At 47.2% G+C, this 26,125-nt stretch overlaps 1 protein-coding gene across 4 annotated transcripts in view; it reads left to right on the top strand.

Annotated features, from left to right (window-relative positions):
* The window catches only part of NFRKB (nuclear factor related to kappaB binding protein), a 988,461-nt gene that overhangs the window by 445,261 nt on the left and 517,075 nt on the right, over positions 1 to 26,125 (top strand). For all 4 annotated transcript variants that reach the window (XM_086956902.1, XM_086956901.1, XM_086956903.1 and 1 more), the window contains one exon: positions 1,122 to 1,201. In XM_086956902.1, coding sequence (XP_086813028.1) covers positions 1,122 to 1,201 — 80 coding nt within the window. The remainder of the gene's footprint in view (positions 1 to 1,121; positions 1,202 to 26,125) is intronic.

Genomic DNA, 26,125 nt, shown 5'->3' with positions numbered 1-26,125 from the left:
TTATATGGGTCTGGAACGCCCGATCTTTGAGGCCAGGGGCTGTCCCTGGAAACATTATAAGATTTGGAAGAGGTGGGCAGATCATAGAGGACTATGGCTGGAACCGCCAGCACTTGATGAAGCTGAAGAAAGACAATTGGTCACTGATCCCGGGTGATGAGGAGTACACACTGAATGTTTCGTGACATGGCTTTTTTTAATTATATATAGACTAACTAGACGCTGTGCAGGGGGCGGGGGGGGTTTCGAGTGGGGGTGCGGAAGGGTGAAGGGAGGGGAGATGTTGCAATGTTACTTTATTATTTTTATTCCGCATACAAGAAAACACTGTTGTTTGAATTGCCTAAATGTGATTAGTCCACTAATGCTCACAGCTTCTCCGGTGTCCGGGGCGCTGTGCTTGTCAGACATCTTTTCAACAACATAATAAAATTTTGTTCTGAAAATAAAACGCTACTTGTCTGTGAGGCAGGCAGAGAGAGACCAGAGAACTCCTGAAACCTACAGTACGGGCCTATATACTATTGAAAACAACTTTACTGATAGAACCTTATTTGATTAAAACAACAAACCCCTTTCACTGCATTCCTTTGACCAAGGTTCAAATTTAAATTGTTACATTCTGTGGAACCTAAGGGGTGATGTAAGGTGAAAGATTTGGGCCCCTGGTCTTGTGACAATTTCTCCCCTCAAGATTCTTTGCATTTTATGATCTTTTGTGACTATTTCCTTTGTATCCATGAACGTTTTCCTTTTCCGTTACTAAAAGACAAAGGCTTCGTGCAAGTAAGAACTGCATTAAAATATTTACAAATGCTGAATAACTCATAGGAATATTTTAACATCACCAGCTTTTTTAGTTGAGGCTGTCAGGGAAAGTACAAACAGCTTCTCTGACTATGTGGACTTTTGATTCCTACGCTGTATTGATTGTTAATGATTTTATCTTGATGTCTATGGAGCATCTTTGATGATCTGGAGTAAGATTTTTAAAATATGTATATATTTATAATGTTTTTATTAGATTTCATTGTGTGAATTTTTATGGTTTCCAATTAGCCGAATAAAGTATTTTGACAATATGTATGTCTGTCATACTGACATTGTGTATGTGTCTTTAGAGCGAATCCACCAGGCACATGCTGCTGCTGCAAAAGCTAAAAAGGCTCTTCAGCAGAAGCCGAAAACCCCTGCTAAAGTGGTGAGTATCAAACTTCATATTTCTTCAAAAAAGCATTTATTTCCAATATGTATTTTGAGATTTTAAACATGTCTTAGTATTCAACTGGCTGATAAGTAAGGTGAGAAGTGTTGTCAGCATGAGTACCACATCTTTTTTATTGGTAACATGAAGGAACCTGTTTCCATCAGATATTTCTGCAGTAACTGCACTACAGAGGTCACTAAAGTGCTGATTTAAAGTTGGTCTAATTAATGTACAACGAAGATGCGCACATATTGTTTTTACATTTGTTGAACTTGAGATTCAGGTCGCTATACACTTCTCTTTTCGCACTGTGCGTGCATCCAGAAAAACGAACTAGGTCAGCAAGAGTTAGTTTTTGTAAATAGAAATTGGAGAATATAATTAACCTACACTTGTTAAGCTAATGCAGTATTCCTGTACTTGTTACTTGGCAGAGACATTCATTGGCATTAACTGATGTAATAACTATATATATCAGCAAATAGGGCTTACAAAATATCCTTCCATGTATATTATGAAAGTACAATGGCCTCCTTTGAACTTAAGCTTTGTCTTTGTAGTAAATAATGTTCTGAGTCTAGAGGAGTAGACCATATGACCTGTGTAGGAAAGCACCCTTTTTTGTCATGATCACCCCCACTTTTTGTCATGATCACCCCCACTTTTTGCCACTGGTACTGATGTTTTTCGACGTATGTTTACTGGGTCCCTGCTAACCAGTGCCAGGGCTCTTTCCCGAAAACAAGGTAAAAAGGTCTCATTGCCACACAGCTGGCACCTCTAAGTCCCTAGAAAGTGGTACCCCTGGTACCTAGGACATAGGTACCAGAGAGAGTCCCTAAGGGACCCCCATACACATTGCATGCAGCCTTCCAGTGCAGGCTGCATGACATGGTGCAAACCATGAATGAAAACGCAGCATGGCACACTCACTGTGTACCATGCCAAAGTCATTGCATGTAATATATGTAAGTCACCCCTACAGCAGGCCTTGCAGTCCTAAGGTCGGGTGCATTATATTACATGTGAGGGCATACCGGCATGAGCAGGTATTCCCCTGTGCTGTCTAGTTCAATTACTAGATGGTACAGGTGAACAGGAAAGCCATCGAAAAGTGAATGTACTGGGCACTGGTCATTACGAGTTCCTCAGCCACATGATGGCTTCACTAGAACCTGTGGTGTTTGCTATCAAACACCATGTCTTAATAAATAAGTACTGATGCCAGTACAAGATCTATTATGACAAGCACCCAGAGGGTACCTTGGAGGTGCCCTTTGAAAAACCTACCACTGTCTAGTGTGCTGGCTGACTGGTCTCGTCCATCCTGCCACCAAGGCCCAAGCTCTCAGAGGCCGGACACAATGCCTGCTACAGAGGAACGTGTTCACACCTCCTCCAGCAGAATAGCTAGTTACTTAGCATATCAAGGGCAGGGGCTTCAAAGCCTCTGCTGCCTTGGATATGTGACCCTGGCTTCCCCCAGATCTGGGAGATGCCACCCCCTGCCCTGAGGCCCATTTGGGGCCTAGTCAGGCATGAAATTAGCTATGCAAATAGGTGTGTTGCACCACAAGGCTAGCCACACACCTAAGTTGGGCTGCTTGATTTTTCTCCTTGAAGAAGGATCCCACCATCTTGTTTTTGGTGGCATTAGAAACTCTGGGACATGATTATACTCACTTCCCACAGGAAGTGCTCATATAGTGGGTGTAGTGGCCCCAGGGGCAATTGGCCATCCCCACCAAGTTTTGAGATGCCAGGACCCGCCCTACAACCATCACCCGGGATACCGGTCCCCTTGCAGCAACCAAGGCTTGTTCAGTGTCTAGCCCGGACACCAACACCACCAATAATGACCTACCAACGAGGACGCCAGCATCACTGAGAGTGGCCCTGCTTTCCTGTTTTGCCCCCATCTCCAGGTCGACTCCAAAAGTGAGAGCCTTCATTGCCAGCGACCCACCACGCAAAACACCTCTGCACCCACAGCCCAAGTTCGAGCCTACAGATGGCGCACCTTTGCCCCAGAGACCCTCAAGATCCGAGCCCCCCTTTGGGTTCTGACAGGCTTGTCCCCAAGGCCCCATTTGCTGCATTTGTCGGCTTACAAGTTTCTCCATAGAGTTCAGCGTAGCATTTAAGGCTACCCTGGCAAACAGCACGTCTGCCCCGGACACCGCAGGGCAGGTAACTCAAAACTGCTGGTGGTCCTTGGCCCCTACTTACCTTAAGTCATGAATAACAGTCCTGTAAGTCGTTTAAAGTGACCCTATTCAGTGTATGTTTCTCCCATAGGATAACATTACTGCGTTCGAGGCTCATGCCTCAAATCTGACAGGTGTATTTTCAAAGTGCCTGAAAATCTCTAACTCGAAAAGAACTTACCTAATCTTGTAGAACCTGCGCTGCCACTTGCCCATGTCACCTACTTCCATTTCGGATGATGGAAAACCAATTTCTCTCCTCGTGTCAATATCCCGGTGTCAGCGAGGCGTTCCCCCTAACCAGAGCCCTCGGCTGGGAGTAAGTCCCCTGCCCAACTCTCCACATGCCGAGCTGCACGAAAAATAAACATCAGAGCCCGGTGATAAGACTGCCATTTTAGGTCTCGGGGTGGAGGGGTTGAAGAAAATGCATTTTATTTCTTACCTGTCTCGGCCAGACCTTTGAGTGATTGTAAATCCTGGTCCCTCAGAGAGGTCTCAACACATAATGTAAAAGAATAAGCTGTCGCCGCTTTTTTATATTTGCTGTGCGGCTGCCATTGCCAAAGCTGAATGAAAAAAAAAGTGCTTACCGACTAATGAAGGAGACAGTGTAACGCCGCAAGTAAAAGATCCAGTCCTGATGGGCGGTCACAAAACGAGACAAGGCGGTAACAAGGAGGGACGAAGAAGCCTTAATATTACCAGCCAATGAAAAATATGGGCGGGGCTTCCACACCACTTCTAAAACATACCCTACCACAGCATGCCTCGCAGAGCGTGCAGCGCGTGCGCTGCAACGCTAGTTTCGACCTAAAAATGATGTATTTGTGTACCGTCCTGAAAACGGCTGCCATCTTAATCTCGTCCGCCGTCTCATTATCATTTCATATATCTCGTTGTGCTACCAGTGATCGCTGTCTCAGTTCATGCTTTTCTTTCAAACTTTTATTTATTTATACTCTTGTCCATGACCCTGTTACAAAACATGATTTGATATCTATATATACGGTGCGTCATATACTATCGCTCTCCATTGTGCCATTCAAATCATAGAACTGAATATGTATCGAAATGTTACTGCCCTAGAAAAAAACGCTTGTCCAATTGAAATAAATGTGAATCGATATTCCAATGTAAGGTGACCATCCTCCATATCCTGAGACGTACAATTGTCTGATGCCTACATAGTATCCATTTTAAGTTCAAATTGCACAAACATTTTTCTCATACAGTATTATGATGTATATTACAAATCCATATATTTTTGCACTCCAGTCATGTAACTGGTAACCTAATAGTACAGTCACACGCTAACTCACGCAGGGAGGTTGTGTGGTTATGTTCACCACAATCAAAACTATCAGCCAAAGACAGTATACATGAGAAATGCAACACCTTTATACTACACATAATCTGCACTTCTATTTCGACATTGTATTTATGGATTCAACTGCTAATTCATGGTCACATTCCACTGATATTAAAAGCATTATCCACATGGCCTCTTTCCATCTCTAGGTAAGTTCCCTGTTGCCTCCCTGGGGGGGTCAGGGCCTATCTGTTCGATCCCATAGAAGCTAAAACTCGTATGTTGCCATTTGCCTTGCATTCCGCTGCATGTACTGCTAAAGGGTATCTCTGATCGAATTGTTTAAGGGACCTCAAGTGCTTACCCACTCTCTCCTTTAGTGCCCCAAGCATACTTACCACGTAAATGCATCTGCATTTGCGCATTCAATAATATAAACCTTAAATTTGATGTTGCAATTATTATTAGAACGTATTTCAAATGTCTTACTGTCTATTGCACTAAAATTATTTGTATTGGAGATTATATAGAGAAAGCTTCATACAATTAGTTTAGAGCTTATCGTATTGTATGAAATTACATATATTGGTGATTTCTCTGAGGATGCCACGCCTTGTAAGATCCCACCAAGGGCAATCCACACAAATTAAAGTACTATTCCTTGTTGAGAGTAATTACCTGAAATTTGGAGGGTTATGTTTCCCTTATAAATCCACAACTAGTAATGAAAAAAACGGAATTTATACATGTGCATGGGTTTCTACGCATCACCTCTATTTAGGATTTACCAATGTGGTCACCGTCATATAGGTGTGATGTGATGCGGTTAAGAGCGATATACCACAGCCAGTTTTGTTGTTTGTTATATTTTTTAGCCCTGAGGAAGTCATGAGGTACACCCTATAACAACGAAACATGTGTTCGCTCTAAGGTTAAAAACGATGAGATGAATTAAATGAACAAAGAAAAGAACAAGTGTAGTTTTGAATAATTGTTTTTGAAATAAGATACACAATATAGATTGTACTTGAGGTTTTGATGTCACTCCTAAGAATTACCTGGACTCTCTACACAGTGCACCTCATTTTGGTACACTTTATAGAGAGCCTGCTTCCTACACTCTGCTTCTTTTAAAGAGAACAAAATGAAAACAGTCTTACACTATGCTCATTTCTGTCCTTTATTCTAAATGCTCTTGAAATTTTACCAAGCGCAAGAGATTTCTTTTTCGGAGTCCACACCAACAGGGCCTTCCACAATCTGGATGGAGCTTACAATTTACCCTAATAAAACCAAATTATATCAGTTTTCTGTCTTTTCGCACTTATGATGACAATATCCCAGACAAGATTCTGAGACCTCTTGCATAATGTGTTCGTTATTTCTGTTTCTCTAATTGTTAAGAAATGCAAATGGCTTCTTTTGAACAGTGTACTCATGCACATTGTACTAGAACCATGCCATGAATGAAACATCATTGGTATTTTTAAATTTGGGAGTGGTGCATGCTTTCTTTAATTATTTTTTCTCAGAATGATTGATGAAACTGTCTATTAAATCATATTTGATTGAAGCCTGGTTGCTTTCCTATTTGCTACTGTGCAAATATGTTACCATTGGTTGTTGTGGAAGTAACCTGAACTCTAGGGTCTACAGAGGTAGTGATGGAGGGCACTTATGCACAAATGAGGATGAATGCATGCAGTTATCAAAATCTGAGGCATTCTGTCACTAGCCTAGCATGTAAAGCTCCAGTGCCAGGCAACATCATTCCGCTTCCCTCTCCTAAACTGACAATGCCATTCCTGCTGATGGAAGGTGGTAAAAAAGTCTGATAAACACCACCAAATTTGGAATTCATCGTGGAATTCTAAATGGTGAATCTGGTTGTGCAGCCATTCCCCCTCCATTCTGTGTAGTTGAACTAATAGTAGGTGGGAATATATGCGGTAAAGCTGGTAGGTAACTTAAGATTCTAGCCATAGGTATTTTCGGAAATGTTTCCTCCTCACTCAAAGTTGGAGTCCTATTGTTCAACCGACTCAATTAACAACCTACTCAGACCTGAACAGTTGGACTTTGCAGCCCTTCATTCAACTAATACTGGACACTCCCATGTTGCTAACTTTATTTCTGCTTCTCACCACAATCATAAATCCGCTATCCTTATTTTACTTGATCTATCCATAGAATTTGATATGGAAGGTCACCCTGCATTACTTACCTTCATCCAAACCATTTACATCAAGGGCTCTTCTTCCCACTGTATTTGGTCTCATCATGTGGTTCTTAAAGGATGTAAGTTTGAAGATCCCCATTTCCCCCTGTACTAGTCCGGTAGTCCCTCAAGGGGCAGTCCTGGTTCCATCCCTAGTCTTTCTTTCTATTCCACGTTACTCTGGGAAAGCATCTCTTTGTTTGGCCTTTCATATGTCTTCTTGTCAATGACACACAAATGGTCTCCTTTTCTACCCTCTTCACACATATCTAGTCACTTTTAATGACCTCTAAGTGCCTCACTATTACTTTTTATTCGGATCAATCTAAACAAATCATACACGTTTAATGGAATGCTAGTATACCGACCCCCAGGCCCAGGCACGAGTTTCACTGATAAAATCCAGTCGTTTATGGAATCCTGTGCGACTCAGGCCAGCTTTACGCTGGTAGGGGACTTCAATTATCACCTTGAGCTGCCCTCTAACAAGAACTCAGGGCAGTTGGTCGACATGCTGAATAGCTTCAATTTACATCAACTAATAGATGCTCTCACTCACACAGCAGGCCATACGCTAGATGGAGTCTTCACCAATAATGCAGACCTAGTTATTGACAAGCCTCTGCCACTCCTATGGTCAGATCACAAGGCCATTTTCTTCTCAGTCACAACCGCAGGCAACAAAATACATAGCACCAGCATTAACAGAACAATCAAATACAGGCCCTGGAAGCATACCAAAGTGGCAGCATTGTGTGAGGCCCTAGCTCATTCAGCTCTTGTGCCTGAGAGCAATTTAGACTGTGCCACTACTAGCTTCACATACTGGCTGGGTGCGGCTTGTTCTAAAGTGGTACCTGAAAAAATACTAAGGAGCCATAGGAAAAAAATCCTTCGGCTCCTTGGTTCTCACAAGCACTAAAAGCAGAGCAGCTTAAGTGCAGGCTGCAGGAGCGTACTTGAAGGAGAGACTATGGGTTGGAAGAAAGAGCCAAATACAAGAAATAACTCCTGGAGTATAAACAGCTAATCAAAACTGAAAAAATTAAATACTTCTCAGAAAAAATAAGGCTTGCGGCAAACTCCACCAGGGAACTTTTCAAAACGGTCAAAAACCTATCCAATTGGAACAATAGCAACGTTTTTGTTCCAGATGTACCTTTCTGCAACAAACTAGCGGAGTTCTTTCAACATAAGGTCAACACTATAATTCGAACGTTCTCCTTAACCTCATGTAGATCTGATCTCTCCCCTCATCAGACTGAGGATAGCACCTTAGTGACATTCTCAGGGGAAGGAGCTCCTTTGTATTTTGCGGAGTTCTCTCCTCTCTCACAGGAGAGAATTATCAGCCTTATGAGCTCTATTAAATCTGGTGCCCCCTCGGACCCCTGTCCCTCCGTGATATTCAACAAAGTGGCCAGCACGGTGGTTGGACCACTTAAGGCCCTACTGAATGTAGTGCTCAGCTCGGGGCACTACCCAAGTTGTGGGGAAAAAGCCTCTATTCTTCCCCTGCTGAAGAAACCTTCCCTGGACCCAATGCTTGTAGAAAGCTACTGGCCTATCTCTCGACTTCCCTTCCCGGCCAAACTGCTAGAAAAGGCTCTGAACGAAGACATTTTAGCATTTCTGGATGCGCCTCAGCTGTTAGATACGGCCCAATATGGGTTCAGAGCTAACCACTGCACAGAATCAGCTCTAGTAGCTGCAGCAGAGGAGGTAAGAATAAGAGTGGACAAAGGCGGCAGAGCAGCCCTAATTCTCCTGGATCTCTCTGCCGCCTTTGATATGGTCCACCATGCTCTACTTATAAAGCGTCTGTCTGCTTTGCGTTTCAGGAAATCTGCATTAGCGCTGCTGAGCTCCTTTCTTGCAGATAGAACTCAGTGGGTGGGGATGGGAAACGCAAAATCACATTCTTTCTCGCTCCCCTGCGGAGTGCCGCAGGGCTCAGCACTTAGTCCCACTCTTTTTAATGTGTATGTGACTCCCCTGGTACAATTGATTCTCAGCTTTGGCCTGACGGTACTGTCATATGCCGACGATACACAGATAGTGGTAACCATTTCATCTCGGGTTGAGAAAGACGCTGAAAATGTTTGCAGCTGTATGACGGCAGTGGCGAGTTGGAGGCAGACCAACTGCCTTAAATTAAACTCTGACAAAACAGAGGTACTACTCTTTAGGAGAGAGACCTCTTTCTGGAATGCGTACTGGTGGCCGGCAGAGTTGGGCAACCTGCCAAAGCCGGTGCAGGAGGCTAAAAACCTGGGAGATTTATTTGACACAAAACTGTGTTTTTCTGCTCAAATTAATGTAGTAATGTCGGGAGGCTTTTTCATGCTGCGTGTACTTCAAAAAGTCCTCCCCTACATTCCCTTCGACCTTCAAAAAACAGTGATGTTGGCCCTCATCACATCCAAAATGGACTATTGTAACTCCCTTTATCTAAGGGCTTCTAAATATCTGCTAAGAAAATTGCAGAATGCTGTGGCACGGACACTTCTGAAAATTCCTAAATTCAAACCGGTATCCCACTTACTGCATGATCTGCACTGGCTGCCTGTGGAGAAAAGGGTGTCTTTCAAGGCACTGTGCCTTATGCACAAGGCGCTTTATAAGACAAGCCCGTCGTATTTCCAAGAGCGGCTCCTTGGTACGTGCCCAGCAGGAGCCTTAGATCCAGCTCCGCTTTTATGGTTACGGCCCCTAGAATCAAACGAGCCAACTGGGGTGGCAGAACGCTAGCCTATCGGAGAGGAAGACTATGGAACTATTTCCCTGGCTCGCCGCGTACAGCCGGAGCTGCAGGTGTTTAGGAAGCAGCTGAAGACTTGGCTGTTTCCACATTAAGTCAAGGAGGTTACCTGGTCTTCCCCCCCCCCCCCCCACCCCCACCCCACCCCATAAACCTATGACCCCCTTGTTCTTTTCCGGGCTGGAATCTGCTCAGCGCTAAGACACCCTTGGGTAATGCGCGCTTTATAAAATCATCTCATCATCATCATGTCCTGCTGATATCTTGTGCTAAACATCTTCACAACTGAGAACTTCTACTTCTCATCTTCTAGTCCAGGTATTCTGTAAAGATGTGCAGCACATAGCAGAGGTACCAATAATAATCTTCTTTATTTAAGCGGGATCAAACTTCTCATCATTATTCTTCCAGCTCTCTCCAACAACCTCTTTATTCAAAACAATACATTCCTTTCTTGGAACCCTTCACAGGCGGTGTTCCACAAGGCATAAAACACCTGGGTCTGTGAGAGTTCTTTAAAATGACATAGACTGAAGGAGGGCAAAATACCACACATCTCCCTCTCAATAATAACAGCACAATAATACCATTAACCCCAAATCCTATTGCTATGTACAACATAACTGAAACTCTATACAATAGACACAAGCTCAAAATGTGTAAACGGTGACATGGGGAAAAGTAATACAAATTGCTTACATGCCTAGATTATAGTAATTTAAATATTTTGGCTTAAATCATTGACTGGTACTTCTTTTCCCATCTTCGTTAAAACTGTTACCATTCATGTTGCCCCCCGCTTTTCCAACAGAGCGACCACAGATACTTTTGTTGTCTCCAACCACGCTAGCACTACTAACACCATCAGTAATTTTCGCAACTCTTCTGAGATTCCATACTTTGTGGTCTTCTGTTCTGATGCCATTTTTAAGACCTTAATCATTCTCATAGGGGATATGATTTTTTATTTAACAAGCTCATTATACATCACAAGGCTGAACATGTTTACATGCACATCCCCAATTTAAATTCATATGTTTTGATACATCATGACGGGGTCAAGCAATAGCAGCCACCCAAAAATCATTCAAAGCATTTTCTCTTATTAATCGGTATTGCATGGGGCAGGAGTCGTTCTTCGCTTTCTTTACCACGTGATTCAATGAGTGGAATAGTATGTCAGAGAACTCTTGGGCCCCTCTACATGCCTCTGGGGATAGGAATTTTGAACACTGTAAATAAAGACTTTTATAAGGATTTCTTATTATGACCAGAACTCCTCCCTCCACAACAGTCTTCTTAACTACCTTTCGCACATCAAATATTCTCTTATTCTCACCCCTCTTCTTCAATTCCTTCTCAATTCTTCTCTTGTCATCTCTCTCACTCCTCAAACCTTGTGATTTACCAAGCATCCAAAATCAACACAACATGGTACACAGCTTTCTGTTGCATAACAGCTCAAATGTGGTCTTGCCAATCACTGCATGGGGGGGGAGTAACTCTTAAACTCTTGACCATGTTCAAAACCTCCATTCTCCATAACTTTTGATTGGCCAGTGCTCTCTGAATAGTCTTCTTAAGTACCCGGCTGAACCTTTCTCTTTCTACCATGCCATTTGCTTTTGAATGATGATAAGGACATTTTTGTGATGAATGCGACTATCACCTAGAAATTTCACCATCTCTCTTGAGGTAAACTGAACCCTGTTGTCTGACAAAAGAGTGGAAGGAAAACCCTCTATTTTTGAAGGTTTGGGGCCAGATGTAGGTAATCTCAATTTTCCTATTCTTAAATACCGAATTTTACCGATTCTGTATTTAGGAATAGGTAAATGGGATGTAGATAATTTTTGGGTAAAAATTACCGAATCGGTAATTAAGAATCGGTATTTACCGATTCGGTATTTACCGAATCGGTAAATACCGATTCAGTAATTCCCATTCATTCCTATGGGCCTGGAGGCCCATAGGAATGAATGGGAATTACCAATTCGGTAAATACCGAATCGGTAATAGGGGGAACCCTTTCAAGGGTGGCAGGGTGTCACATTGAGACCCTGTTGCACACCTGAATAGTGCATGGGTGCACATGTGGAACACATACTTCCACATGACACTGAATAAAAAGCCCAAAATAGCTTTTTTAACGGTTTTAGTTATTTACCACCAACTTGTAGTTGGTGGTAAGTAACGAATCCTTACAGGTGAAAAGCACTCACTTGAGTGCTTCCTACATTTCAGATTCAGTAATTTACCGAATCGGTATTTAAGAATTCGGTAATTTACTGAATTCTTAAATACCGATTCGGTAAATTACAGAATCTGAAATGTAGCCACCTACATCCCAAATGCCTAATAGAGGTCGGCAACGGCCGAAATCCGGTAATTTCGGCCGTTACCAACCGGTATTAGGGTTCCTACATCTGGCCCTTGGTCCCATAATTTTATGACATCTCTGGTTTCAATTGAATTTGTAATTTCAGTTTCCGGCCATCTGTAATATACATCAACCAACACAAATACATATTTGTCAGCACTTGCAATTTTAGTAGTGCCCAAAATGTCTATAGCCACTTCCTCCCAAGCCTCCTTGAAAAGTGTCCTTATAGTCATGGTTGTATTCTGGGCTTCAATTCTTTGTCACTCCTGCCACATTCTACACACTCTCTCACTGCTCTCTGGATCAAAGTGTCCATACCCCACCACCAATACATTTGCCTAAGAATTTCCTTGGTTTTGAAAAGCCAGGATGATCATCATTTGCAAATTCAATCAACTGCGTTCTCAGGCTTGCCGGAGGATTCAGTCTAGTCCATTACATCAGCAAACCATTCTGACATGCGAACTCATCTTTCCCTTTAAGAATCCCATTCAAAGATTCCTCCACTTTTGTTTACTTGTTCCAATCTCCTTGGACCCCCTGCATCACTGCCTTTAGCTTTTCATCTTTTCTCAGTTTCTCAATCCACTCCTTCTCTTTGCTTTCACTCTCTCTAATGAGACACACTCCATAATCATCAAAATCCCTAAACTCTTCGTCATCCTCACCCTTGTTATGTGAAGTCTTTATTGACAAAGCATGATCTGCCAGATTGTTCTTTGCCCCTGGACATAAACCACTTGTAAATTGAAATTTTGTTGGGCAACAACCCATTTCCATATCCAGGAGAACATATTGTCCAAACTCTTCTTCTCAGACATATCTTTTAAAGGTTTGTGATTAGTTTTAACTAGAAAATCAAACCCCAAACACATTTCCAAAGCTTCCATATGGCCCAGAAAATGGCAGAAGCTTCATTCTCTACCACAAAGTAGTTTGATTCTGCACCTTTCAAACTCCTAGATACAAACAAAATAGTTCTTTCCAAACAATTGTGTTTTCATATCATCATCATCGCTCCTAATCCTGTCAAACTTGCATTGGTCATAATGATAGTCCCCTGGCCTGGCTCAAAACTCCCTAAAGAGGCTAATTTGGATAGCCTTCAACAAAACGAATTCCCTTTCACATTCGGAATTCCAAGAGAATCCGACCCCCTTCTTTAGCAACCACCTCATATTATGTGTCTTATCCGTTACGTTGGTTGCAAATTTGCCATAATATTTGTACATTCCTAGAAAATTGATCACTAGATTGGACATGCTATATATCTTAGCCACTGACTCCTTTTATGGTTCAATTCCTGGCACTGTAATCCAGTGACCAAAATATTCAATCTCAGTGAGATTGAATTTTGTCCTTTGAGAGTCAAATCATTCTCCCTCAACTTTTCTAGAACATTCCTAACATGTTTGTTATGTTCCTGCAGACTGCTTCCAAAAACTAGAATGTCATCATGGTATATTTTTACCCCCTTAGAGTCTTTGAATATGCTTTCCATCATCATTTGAAAGACTGTGGCTGTGGAAATCATTCCAAACGGCATCCTTCAAGAATTTAAAAGTCCAGAACAGCATGATAAATGCTGTTAGGTCCTGTGAATTCAAGGGCAACCTCACTTGATGGTAAGCAGAGGCCAGATCTATGGAGGAGAAATATTTTGCCCCTCTAACAAAGATAACATCTCAGAAAAGTTCAGTAATGGATAATAATCCACAGTATCACTTTTGTTTAGCTCCCTGAGGTCAGTGCAAAGTTAGGACTCTCCATTGACTTTGTATGCCATGACCACAGGCTTCTATCTCCCCAATTATCCCACGTTCTAAAGTTCCACATATTCATCTCTCCCATCTAAATGGGAACTCCCCTGACTTTGTCAACTATGGGAATAGCATCCTTTTTTAACTTGCTCTTGTGAACATACCCTCTTAGATAACCCAACCAGTCTTTCAAAGCAAGTTCTTTACATTTGTACCTGACTAAGTTGTTTACATCTCTTTCAGTCTTGTTTGATCTGCACAGCTGGAGTCTCATTAGGGTCCATATATACTTTGAGATCCTTTTGGTGCACCCTACTTACTAACGAATCTCTCCTTTCTGAGACATAGAGCTTCCCTGTGATGACACTATCTTTAAAATCAATGCTTCCTACAAAGTCACCTGACAACTTGATTGGTTCACCACCATAACCTTTTGCCTTGTCAGGGTTATGCAACACAACCTCAATTTTATGTTATTCATCATACACTTCGCTAGGAATTTGCGTGATTTATGCATAGAGTCAAATAAACGCACTGGAAACGTTTGTGAGAAAATGTCCTCTTTCTGGATGGTTGTCCCCACTTTTTGCTGAAGTGCTGATGTGCTTTGACTGAGTGTGCCCTGGGCTCCTGCTAATCAGGTACCCAAGGCCTATGTTCTTTCCCTAAAACTGCATTGCAGCCTAAATCCAATTGGCATCTCTGGCCCCAGGTCAAGCCCTGCTAAATGGTACTGTGACCAGAGAAGGCCTCTAAGGGAAAATAAGGTTATTGGTTCAAAGGGAAGTATTCAGTTGTGGGTGTTGGTATTCTGTGGGTAGACTCAAGGGTCCCCCAGGGTCAAGTATGCACTCTGGTTACAACCTCAGCGGCACTATGGCGGCTGGGTGCAGAGTGCTGAGACCCAATTTTATACAATGGGGGATGGGGGCCTCCGGTTGGTGGCTGCTGACGAGCAAGCCACTGGGTTGTGGGAGCAAAGCTCCTGGACTTAAGCTCAGAGCGAATTGGGGTTCAAGCCAGCACAAAAAGTGCACTCTCAGTGGCACTGGGGCGGCAGGGTGCAGAGTGCTGTTTATGGCGTTGAACCCTGTAGATTTAAATGGGGAGTCTCCGGTTTGCAAACACACTGCAGGCACGTGGACGAAGGTCTTCTGAGTGCGACCACCTCTTGGAGAGGTACGTTGGGATGCTGCGGGTTAGTTTGGCACCGTCGGTTGGGCCACCCAAGGTTGTGGGGTGTCAGGTCCAGGGGTACCTTTTAGGGTCGGATCTTCTTACCAGCTCCTGGTTGTGGTTGGGGGGGACCTTCTGGTTTGAGGCTGTAGGCGTCGGCTTGAGGCTGATCAGGGGTCAAAAGATCTTGGGTCATGATTGCTGGGGAGATCTCTTCTTGGTGTTGGGCAACTCGACCTTGGGCCGTGGGCTTCGGGTGCAGAGTGGTGCAGACTTGTGGACTTTGCCGGACCTGGAGTCTGTTGGTGAACAAATCCGGTGTTCTCAGGAGACCGTCTTTTCTTTTGAAGGCAGGGCAGGTCCTCAGGGGTTCTTGAGGCTGCTGGCTGCAGGACACATCAGACTTTCACTTCCACAGGTACGAGGTGGGGACAGGCCGGTAGGGCTGGGGCCACGTCAGTAGGGCTGGGGTCAAGTCAGTTGGTGTCCTCCTTCTTAGCTTCAACACTGCTGTTCGGTCCTTCTTCTTCTTTTCTTCTTCTGGTTTCTTGTCTGAGAAAACAAGGTTCAGGGGTGCCCTAAATACTAGATTTAGGAGCATTACTTGTAGGTAAAAGGTTGGGACCAATGAGTCCTTTCACTGGGGTGGGTACACCCCTATTATGCCACCCTTCATTGGGAGGGGGGCAAATGCCTCACCCTGGTTGGCTGGGTCCCCCTATCTGCAAGATGGTGGGGACTGAGAGTTGTGCTTCACCTCGCCTCCCCCACCTGAGGGGTGGAGTTGGCAGAGGTGAGCACACCTCCCTTCCTGACTTGGTTTTCCTGCCGGTTCTCTCCCTCAAACTTGGGCCAGAACCGGTGGGGACCAGTTGCTGAAGGCAGCAAAAGGCCTGGAGAAGCTCACAAAGGCGGCAATACTTTGATGCTTCCCCTTTGTGGACCCTGCCCATCCTGGGCATTGTTTTAGGCCCCCGAGAGCAGCAGGCTCTCTCTGTGTGCATTTTTCATTAAATCCCACACTGGCGTCAGTGTGGGTTTAATGTGCTGATCAGTTTGATACCAGAATTCTCAGTTTTCAGTGCAGTCATTATGGTGCTGTGGAGTTCCAAATGACAAACTCCCAGCACCATTTACTCTTAATGCCAGCACTGCACTTACAATGTCTATGAATGGACTGAGATACTGTAGGGGTACAGGGCTCATGCGCACGTACCCTCACCACTGGTATAGTGTACCCAGCTAGAGGGGTGGCTGATCTATGCCAGAGCAGTGGGTTTTAGGCATGGCACACAGGGATGTGTGGCATGTCGACTTTTAACTTTGTTCTGCACCTAAACATGCAGCCTGCAAAGGAAGTGTGTGAGTGTAAAGGAACAGGGCCTCTTAGGGTGGCACAATAAGTGCTGCAGCCCTTAGAGACCTTCCTGGGCGCACATTGCCCTGGGTACCTGTGGTACTATTTACCAGGGACTGACCTGATTGGCAGGAGCCCAGTGCACACTCAGTCGAAGCACATCAGCAGTACAGCAAAAAGTGGGAGCAACCATGCAGAAAGAGGGCACTTTCTCACAAGGGCTCAATGTAAACCCAAAGTGCTCTATTTGTGGTAGTGTGGTTGAGCAAGCCTTAGGCCTAACACAGAGGAGTGCAAGATGGGTCATACAGACAGTGACCAATAACTGACACATGAGTCAAAAAAGAGATCCTCACCAATTTTAGAAAAATAATCTTATTTCAAGATTTATTTGAAGACCACGATGTACGTTCAAAGTTAAGTGAGCTTTTCAATAAAAATACTTTTCACTTTGAAAAGTTGACACTTAAAGCAATTTTACAGTTCAGCTGTGTTAACCAATGGGAGGATAACAAGAACGCAATTTTGAAGGTAAGTACACGTCTTACAAATCCAGCCTTCGGCTGCACAGCGGCGGCTGGGTGCAGAGGTTAAATTCAGGGTTTGGCGCCCAATGTTAACCAAATGAGACTGATGTGATCAAAGTTGTGCTGCTCATAGGGAAGTAAAGTGGCATCATGTGTCTATCTCCTGGGATTAAGGTAAGCACAGAGGTGGGGGGGCACGAGGCCGCACCAAACTTACACCCTCAGCGGGTCAGGGGCGGCCGGGTGCAAAGTGCCAACACAGCGTAGGGCACTCAATGCACATCAATGGGGGTGATCGGTTTTGGAGAAAGGCTACAGGCTCGCCCCAGGAGGCTGAACGAAAAAAAACTAACAGCTGCCCAGGTAAGTTCTGATGCTAAGGAATGTAGGGACACCATTGTTCAAGCCACCAAGGTCCAGGGCCTTTGAGTGCAGGGTTGTCCTTTGGCTTTGGGAAAGTCTTACTGGAGCAGTTTGTGGTCAGGGTAAGTCTTCGGACTAAGGCTACAGGCGTCGATATACAGTCCGGCAGGGATATGCCCACGGTGGACTATGGCTCAGAATCCCAGGGGAACCTTCGCAGGACCTGTGGGGCACTTGGACTTGGGCTGTGGGTGCCTGGTGCAGAGTTGGTCTAGAAGTGGTTTTGCAGTGCCTCAGGGAAGAGCTCTGCAGTTTTAAAGTTGTATTATTCATGGACAGGTGCTCTGTCCACGGGAGATTGTGATCTTTATTGAAGGTAGACAGTCCTCCCAGGGTTTTGGAGGTCGCTGGGCCTGCAGCCTGAGCCAACTTTTGTAGCAAGGGCGAAAGGCAGCAGACAGGCTGACAGGGCTGGCACCAAGTCAGTCAAAGCTCCCTCTACTTTCTTGCTGTTGCGGCTCTTCGGGGTCCGGGTTTCGTAGGTCATCAGGAATCTGATGTCAGGGATGCCACAGAAATTCTAGATTTAGGGGTGTTACAGGGGAGTGATAGGTAGAGACGGAAGGGTTTCTTACCTTGGGTGTCTACACCCTCTATTTTCCGACCCTCCTGGGGAGGGGGGCATAGCGCTAGCCCTGATTGGATAAGCTGCACTTCAAGATGGTGGTCACAGAAAAATGTGCTTCACTTTGCCTCCAACATCTGAGGGGTGAAGTTGGCGTAGGGGGGCACACCTCTTCTTCTCCCTCAGTTTTCACACCAAATGTGGGAGTTTGAACCAGGGTATGCCTTCCGCTGCTAGCAGCAGAGGCTGGGGTTGCATCGTGTTGCCTCTGCCCAGGATGGGCTTCGTTTCTGGCCTGGGAAAGCAGAGGCTCTCAACCCAGGAGTCCCTAGGGGACCTTCTTCAGTCCCCATGACCTGGGTATCTGAAAGAAAGTTAGTGTTAGATTTCTTACCTTAGAATATCCCCAGGCGTCAGGCTGGATCCAGAAAGTTTTCGTCAGCAGTACCCTTGCGCGTCGGTAGGCGTCGTCTGCGGCTCTGCGTCAGTCGGTGTCGTGATCGCCGTGATGACGTCATCGGAGTACGTAGACGCCGCCCTCGCGCGCGGACGTCAGTTGTTCATTTTTCTGCACCAGCAAGCGCAGATCCGGGAAGAGCAGTACTCTAGTCATTTTTTGACTAACTTTTTTTATCTCTTTTGATCACTTTTCGAAGCGATTATCGACTCGCTGTGTCGTTAGGGATGCCTGGGTTTGAACCTTGCGACGCCTGTCACCACCTGATGTCGGTGACCGACCCCTCACCATCGGTGCCTTTACTGCCTCGGGGCGGACCATGATGACAAGTCATACCCCGACTGCCGGGCCTTGACCTCGAAGGTTAGACTGAAGCAATCCCATAAACTGCTCGAGCTCCGGCAGTCGGCCCCACGCCGCTCGAGGAGGAAGTCGAGGGACTGGTCGCGGACCGCAGTCATCGCTGCTTGTCGAGTCACCACCACTCATCGTGCTCCAAGTCCTCCAGTAAGTCGAGGCATTCGAAAAAGAAGTTGAAGAGACATAATCGCTCTTCCGACTTCCCGCGACGCGGTGTGACCGGGAGTTCAGGCGACACCGCCCACGCGGCTCTGCCAGAGCCGCAGGCGCCACGTCCAGCTCCATACCCGCCGGTCCCTGGGCTGCATGCGACACCGGAGAAGATAAGTGCTTTCCTCACGGCCATGAGGATTCACTCCCATCCGTCGGAACCTGCCGAGGCGCCTTCGGGCTAAGCGGGTCTGACTGGGTGCCCTAGCGGCCCGGCGGCTCCGGCGAGTGCTTCGGCCCCGGCACCGTCGTCAACTCCGGTCCCGACGCCGCAGGGCCCCACAGGATCCAGACCTGGATCCGGGCCATCGTCAGTTGACCTCACGACTCCTCCGCTGGCACCGACCCCGAGGGTGTCGCTCCCGTTGCCGTCTTCGGACGACACCGTCCCCGGTTTCAGCCCCGGTCCGGGTGCGATGCCGGAGTGGCACCGCTCAGCGCCGTCTCCGACGCCGATCGGTGAACAGTTCACCTACGGCCCGGCTCCATAATTTTTCTCTGGTTTCTAGGAGGTGATTGACGAGGAGGACTGGGAGGGGTCTGAGGCTCCTCTGGCACAGCAGTGCCAGTTGAGCCAAGACTGGGCAGATGAGCTGAGGGAGGCCAGTGGTCTAGACACTTCGCCTGACACTGGATTCATCTCTCCTCCCTCCGTGGCTTCGGAGGAGGGGACTACTTATAGCATGGTGTTGAACAGGGCGGCCGAGGCCTTGACACTTGAGCTCCCTGTCGCGACAGTGAGGACTAACCTCCTCAATGAGGTGCTGAAACCGCAGGCAACCTCCTTTGAGCCTCTACTGCCATTTAGCGAAGCCTTCACCGACGTTCTGATGGGCACCTGGTCCAAGCCCTCTACAGGCCTCCCTGTGGATCGGAACGTGGGCCGACGCCACTGGCCGGCTCCGGGCGACCCATGCTTTCTGTCCGTTCACCCCACCCGAGAGCCTGGTGATTCAGGCCTCTACGTCCCACACCGCATTCCCGACCGCTCCTCCAGATCGGGAATCCAAAAGGTATGATCAGTTTGGGAAGAAACTGTTCTCTCTGAGTTTGGGGCTGCGGTCTGTCAACACCGCCTGCCTTTTGGGCCGTTACACCCACTCTCTGTGGGATACAGTTGCGGAGGTGCTGCCACAGTTTCCGGAGGAGGCCCGGACATGGCTCGCCCAAGCCCTGGCTACGTTGGGCCGCCCGCCCCCCCGTCACCTCGCCTGCTCTGGAGCGCGCTGTACGCACATCACCCCTCCCACCAGAATCCGATCGGAGTGCTGATCTCTGCCTCGGACGGCCCGTACGTTTGTGACGTACCCGGCGCCCCGCTCCGCACTCCTGAATCGGAAGGGCCGCGCCGCACACTAACGGGTCTCCAGTACGGTCCGTACTAGGAGCCCAGTGCCGCGCCTGCCTGGCTGTAACATCGCGTCCCCTGCAGACCCGAAGGTACGTTTCACCCTCAACGCGTCCTGAAGAAGTACGCCTCGGATCTGTACGGCCCGAACTTCAACATAAAGGTACTGTGCGACTCGAGCCGAGTCAAGTGTTCACATCGGACCAGGGTCCGCAACGATGGGGTGACATTGTTTCAAAATTGTTTCAAAGTCCTGTGGCCTCCTTCTAATATCGTTAGGGTGGTCTTGCATTAAGCCTGTTTTTGTATCCCCGAGGTACGAGTCGCACTAAAGCCTACGACTCGTACCACCATTGTGAATCAGCCGCGCCGTACGCAGCGTACCGTGAGGTGCGTGGGACTTGGTAGGCCCTTCCTGTTCGGCGCGCACAGATCGCGAAAGAGCGCTACGAAGCACACAGCATCTAACGAACCTTGCCAAAGAACGGAATCTTGCCTTGAGTGTCGTGGGACAGTTTTTAAGTGAATAGAACTTGTGAATTAAGTCTTTTTGATGCATTTGAAAGAACTCTTTTCATACCAAAGTACTGTGGCCTCATTTTAATATCGTTATTTCGGTCTTGTATTAAGCCTGCATCTATCTATATATTTTTACATAAAGCCTACATATTTTTATACATAACTACCCCTGGTGTCCTTTTGTGGTGGGTCATTTTTATTACTGTGTGTGATCATAAGTGCTTAACTAACTAACGGCCTGAAGATTAGCCTTGTCTGCTCACGCCACGCAACCTAGAGGGTGAGCAGGTGTTTTTCTGAGGATTGAGTCCCTTGCCCTGACTAGAAGAGAGGATCCCTGTTTGTCACAAGTGCATACCTGTGCCAACCAGAGACCCCCAAATCTAACATTGGTGGTAGCGCTGAGGATTACGAATTTGCATTAATGATACATATACAGTGATTATTGATCACCACGTAGTGAGTGCAGACCTATAATGCAGCCACAGACTTATTGATCTTATTATTTTTTTTGCTGAGAGAGCTCCACTTTATTTTTTAAAGAAATCCTGCCTTATTCACTCCCTGCGGAAAGGACAGCCTCTGTAATCTCTGGAATGGATGACATAGATTGGGGAGAAGAAGGACTGGGGAGCTACAAAGTGGAGCAGTTGAGAGGGTTCTGCCTTAAGTTCAGAGTCTCCCAATCAGGATGTAAAAATAAGACCTAGCTCATAAAGGCGCTGAGGGCCTGGAAGGAATCAAGGGCACCAGAGAATGTGGTGGAAGTAGAACCACCAGAAGGCCTTGTTGATTTTGACAGAGTCCTGTCGCCAGAGGAGTTGGCAGACAGGGCCGCAACCAGGGTACATGAAGTGGCGATGGCAAAACTCAATGGACAGATGGAAATGGAAAAACAAAGAATAGCAATGGAAAGCCAAAGGATGGCAATGGGAGAGAAAAAGATCCAATTGGACCCTGAAATGAAGTTGAGGGAGCTGGAGCTGAAAGCGAAAAGTTTGGAAACTACTCCCACTGGTGGCAGCGCATCACCAGTGCAGGTGGAGTCAAGGGTGTACATGCCAAAGGATGTGGTGAGAGAATATGTTAAGAATGATGGCATAGGGCAGTGTCTTCCTACCGGGTCCCTGAGAGAGATTGGGGAGCGGGGATGTGGGGGCGGTTCCTTAGTGAGGGGTGGGAAACACTCCTAGATTTGCCCTTTGAAGTTTATAATTCTTATCCCCACATGAAGGAAGCTTTGATGACCAGGTATGGGTTGACTCCTGAATTATATAGACAGAGGTTCAGTGGGTGTACAAAGATTCCTGGAAGTACCTATGTTGAATATGTAACCTTTTTCTGCAGAGCACTGGATGGTTGGGTGAAGGGTAGCAAAGTTGATGATTATCAAGGTCTCTTTGATTTAATTGCATGGGAGCACTTGTCTAGTAATTGTTTTCCTGAGCTACGCCAGCACCTGATTGATAGCAAGCTGACTAACCCTAGGAAGCTTGCTGAGGAGGCGGACCGCTGGGTTAGCACCAGGGTCACGTGGGAGACTCCGCCATGGGTGGGCAGGGTCCCCAGCAGAAGAGTGGGGGGGACAGAGGTAAACAGAAGGAGCTCCAAAGAGGGCCCCAACGTAATCCTCAAGGGAACCAAGGGAAAGGTTCTCAGCGTCCCCCACTCCAGAAGCAGACCGGGGCCCCGACAGGTAATCCTGTTCAAAGAGGCCCCATACAGTGTTACAAGTGTGGTGAACTGGGTCATTTTGCCAATGATCTCAAGTGTCGCCTGTTTGGAAAACCAGCCTACACTGGTGGTCCGCCCCGGCAGATGGCTAGTATAGCCTTTGGGGAGGAGGTGAAAGCCCAAGATGGGGGGGGATCCTGTTCAGATGACCCTAGTCTCTTTAGGAGACAGTGAGATGGTCCCTGAGAACTACTTGCCCTCCAACACTAAGAAATATGGGCAAGTAGTGACCGTCAATGGAAAGAAGGTTGAGGCTCTTAGAGACACAGGAGCCAGTGACTGCAGTCCTGCAGCACCTGGTGTCTCAAGAGCAGGTTGTACCCCATGCCTACAGCCGTGTTGTCAATGCTGACAACACAGAGTCGTTGTCCAATGGTTCAGGTTCCCTTTGAGTGGCGGGGGTCTCTGGTACTCTTCAGGTTCCTGTGAGAACTTCCATGCCTGTAGATTGTTTGCTAGGGAATGATTTGGAGAGGTCCCCTTGGGAAAAGGTGGAGAAGACATCTCACCTGAGGATGGTGGGTTTACCTGACTGGGCATGCGTGACCACCCGGTCAATGGCAGCCAGTAGGGGTGCTCAAGAGGTCCTGGAGCCTGAGGGAGAGGCCCAGGAACCGGCCTTAGAGAGAAGGTGCAGGAGGCGCAGGAAACCGGCCCCTAAAGTTCCCACGGCCCAGGAGGAAGCAGACCTTGAGGGGGATGCCCTGGAGCATACCGGGGAACAGAGCTGAACTGGGGGACCTGCCTGAGCTGACCCATTGGCAGCAGGAAGGAGGCCCCTCCAGGGAGGAATTCTGCAGGGAGCAGAAAGAATGCCCTTCTCTCGTGGGTGTGCGGCAGCAAGCTGCAGACCAGGCCGATGGTGATCAGTCTGGGTCACATTTCATTTATTGGGAGAATGACCTCCTATATTCAGAGCCTAGGGTTGATGAACCTTGTTCAGCCCGTGTGCTGGTGGTACCCCAGAAGTTCAGAGCTTTCCTACTAGGGCTGGCACACGATGTGCCATTAGCAGGGCATTTGGGGCAGGACAAGACCTATGAAAGGCTTGTCACCCACTTCTATTGGCCTCAAATGCATAGGAACTCAGATGCTCACTGTAGGAGCTGCCAGACTTGCAGTGGGAGGAAGCAAAGGGCTCTTCTCCAGCCATTCCCTGTGGTCAGTACCCCATTCCAGCCAGTGGGAATTGAAATTGTGGGGCCACTGACCCCAGGACAGCCATGGGCAACAGGTTTATCCTGGTACTGGTGGATCATGCCATCTGGTACCCTGAAGCCATCCCTCTGAGGACAGTGACTGCCCCCTGGTGGGACTGGCACTGATGGGAATTTCTCCCGAGTGGGATTCCCTCTAGAGGTGGTGTCTGACAGGGGCACCAATTTCATATCCAAATATATGAAATCCCTGTGGCAAGAGTTTGGTGTAACCTACAAATTCACCACACCTTACCAGCCCCAAGGCAATGGGTTGGTTGTGTGATTCAACCAAACCCTAAAAGGCATGATTATGGGTCTTGAGGAACCCATGAGGCGTAAGTGGGACGTCTTCTTACCATGCCTTCTCTTTGCATACGGTGAGGTGCCACAGAAGTCTCTAGGGTTCAGTCCCTTTGAGCTCCTGTATGGCCACCCAGTCAGAGGACCTCTAAGTCTGGTCAAAGAAGGCTGGGAGCAATCCCCCAGGAAACCTCCCCAGAATGTATTCAGTTACATGCTGGCCTTTAGGAACCAGACTAGGCGTTTCAGGAAACTTGCTGAGGCAAACCTGGAAGCCAGCCAGGAGGAAATGAAGCGGTGGTACGACCAGAATGCCACTCTGGTTGAGCTTCAGCCTGGTCAGAAGGTGTGGGTCTTGGCCCCCGTGGAGCCTTGTGCGCTCCAGGATAAGTGGACTGACCCCTTTGAGGTTGTGGAGCGCAACAGTCCAGTTACCTATTTAGTGGACCTGCAATCTCCCAGGAACCCCTTGAGGGTCCTGCATGTCCACCACCTTAAGCCCCATTTGGAGAGGTCCGAAGTGGGCATGCTCCTGGCCACAGATGATGGAATGGAGGAAGAGACGGAGCCTCTTCCTGACCTCCTGGTAGCCAGGGAGCAAGATGGGTCAGTGGATGGAGTTAACCTCTCACCCACCCTGACCCCTAAACAACAGAAGGACTGCCGCCAGTTGCTGGGACAGTTTTCTGACCTGTTTTCCCTGGTCCCTAGTATCACTAATTGGTGCGTCCATGATGTGAATACAGGGGACAGTCCACCTGTGAAGCACAAGGCTTACAGGGTGACTGACAGGGTCAGGGCCTGCATCAAAGAGGAGGTCTCAAAGATGCTTGCTCTTGGGGTGATTGAGTCCTCCAGCAGTCCTTGGGTCAGCCCAGTGGTCTTGGTCCCGAAGGCTGCATCGCCGGGTGCCACACCCGAACTCCGGTTCTGTGTGGACTACAGAGGATTCAATTCAGTCACCAAGACTGACGCGCACCCCATCCCCAGAGCTGATGAGCTCATCGATCGGTTAGGGGCTGCACGGTACCTCAGCACGTTTGATTTAACGTCTGGGTACTGGCTGATCGCCTTGACTGATGGGGCCAAAGAGAGGTCAGCATTCTCCACACCAGATGGGCATTTCCAGTTCCGGGTTATGCCATTTGGGATGAAGAATGCCCCTGCCACCTTCCAGAGATTGGTCAACCAGGTATTGGTTGGGCTGGAGGAATTCAGTGCCGCCTACCTGGATGACATCGCAGTGTTCAGTGCCACATGGGAAGAACATCTGCGCCACTTCTGGAAAGTGTTGTTGGCACTGCGCAAGGCAGGCCTCACGATCAAGGCGAGTAAGTGCCAGATCGGGCAGGGTTCTGTGGTGTACTTGGGACACCAAGTTGGGAGCGGCCAGGTGGCGCCTCTCCAACCCAAGATTGAAACCATCCTAGCTTGGGAACCCCCAAAGACCCAGACAGAGGTGAGGGCCTTTTTAGGACTCACAGGGTACTACAGGAGGTTTGTCAAGGGGTATGGCAACATTGTTGCCCCCTTGACAGAGCTGACTTCTAAGAAGCAGCCCAGGAAAGTGATCTGGACTGACACCTGTCAGAAAGCTTTTGACACCCTGAAGCCTGCCATGTGCACGGCGCCCGTGCTCCTGGCTCCTGACTTCTCCAAAGAATTCCTAGTGCAAACAGTCACTGCAGAGCATGGTATAGGGGCTGTTCTCTCACAGATGACTGAAGAGGGCTGGGACCAACCTGTAGCCTTCATCAGTAGGAGGTTACTTTTTTTTTTTTAGTAAGACCTTTATTCATAGCACAAGATGGATACACAGCCGGGAGCCTACAACCCTGGGGCCGGCTGCGTTAGTGTTAAGGTGTGTTTCAACGTGGATAGTACACAGCCATTTAGCCGACAACATCTGTCCGGCGGTGTAAAGCACATAAATTAGGCCTTGTTTTTTAACAAATTTTGTTGGTGTATTAGAACATACACAGAAAATACCAACCATAAACCCCAACAACGAGACCTTCACCTTTCAGTTGTCCACATCAATAAGTACCGTGTAAACACATCGTTTCATCTTTCCTGAACACCTCTCCCTCCAACCCCCATCG

The sequence above is a fragment of the Lissotriton vulgaris genome, chromosome 2_1 (genome assembly GCF_964263255.1).
Source record: "Lissotriton vulgaris chromosome 2_1, aLisVul1.2, whole genome shotgun sequence".
Lineage (NCBI taxonomy): Eukaryota > Metazoa > Chordata > Amphibia > Caudata > Salamandridae > Lissotriton > Lissotriton vulgaris.
Note: the sequence above shows the minus strand (reverse complement) of the source record. Positions and strands in the feature narration are given on the sequence as shown.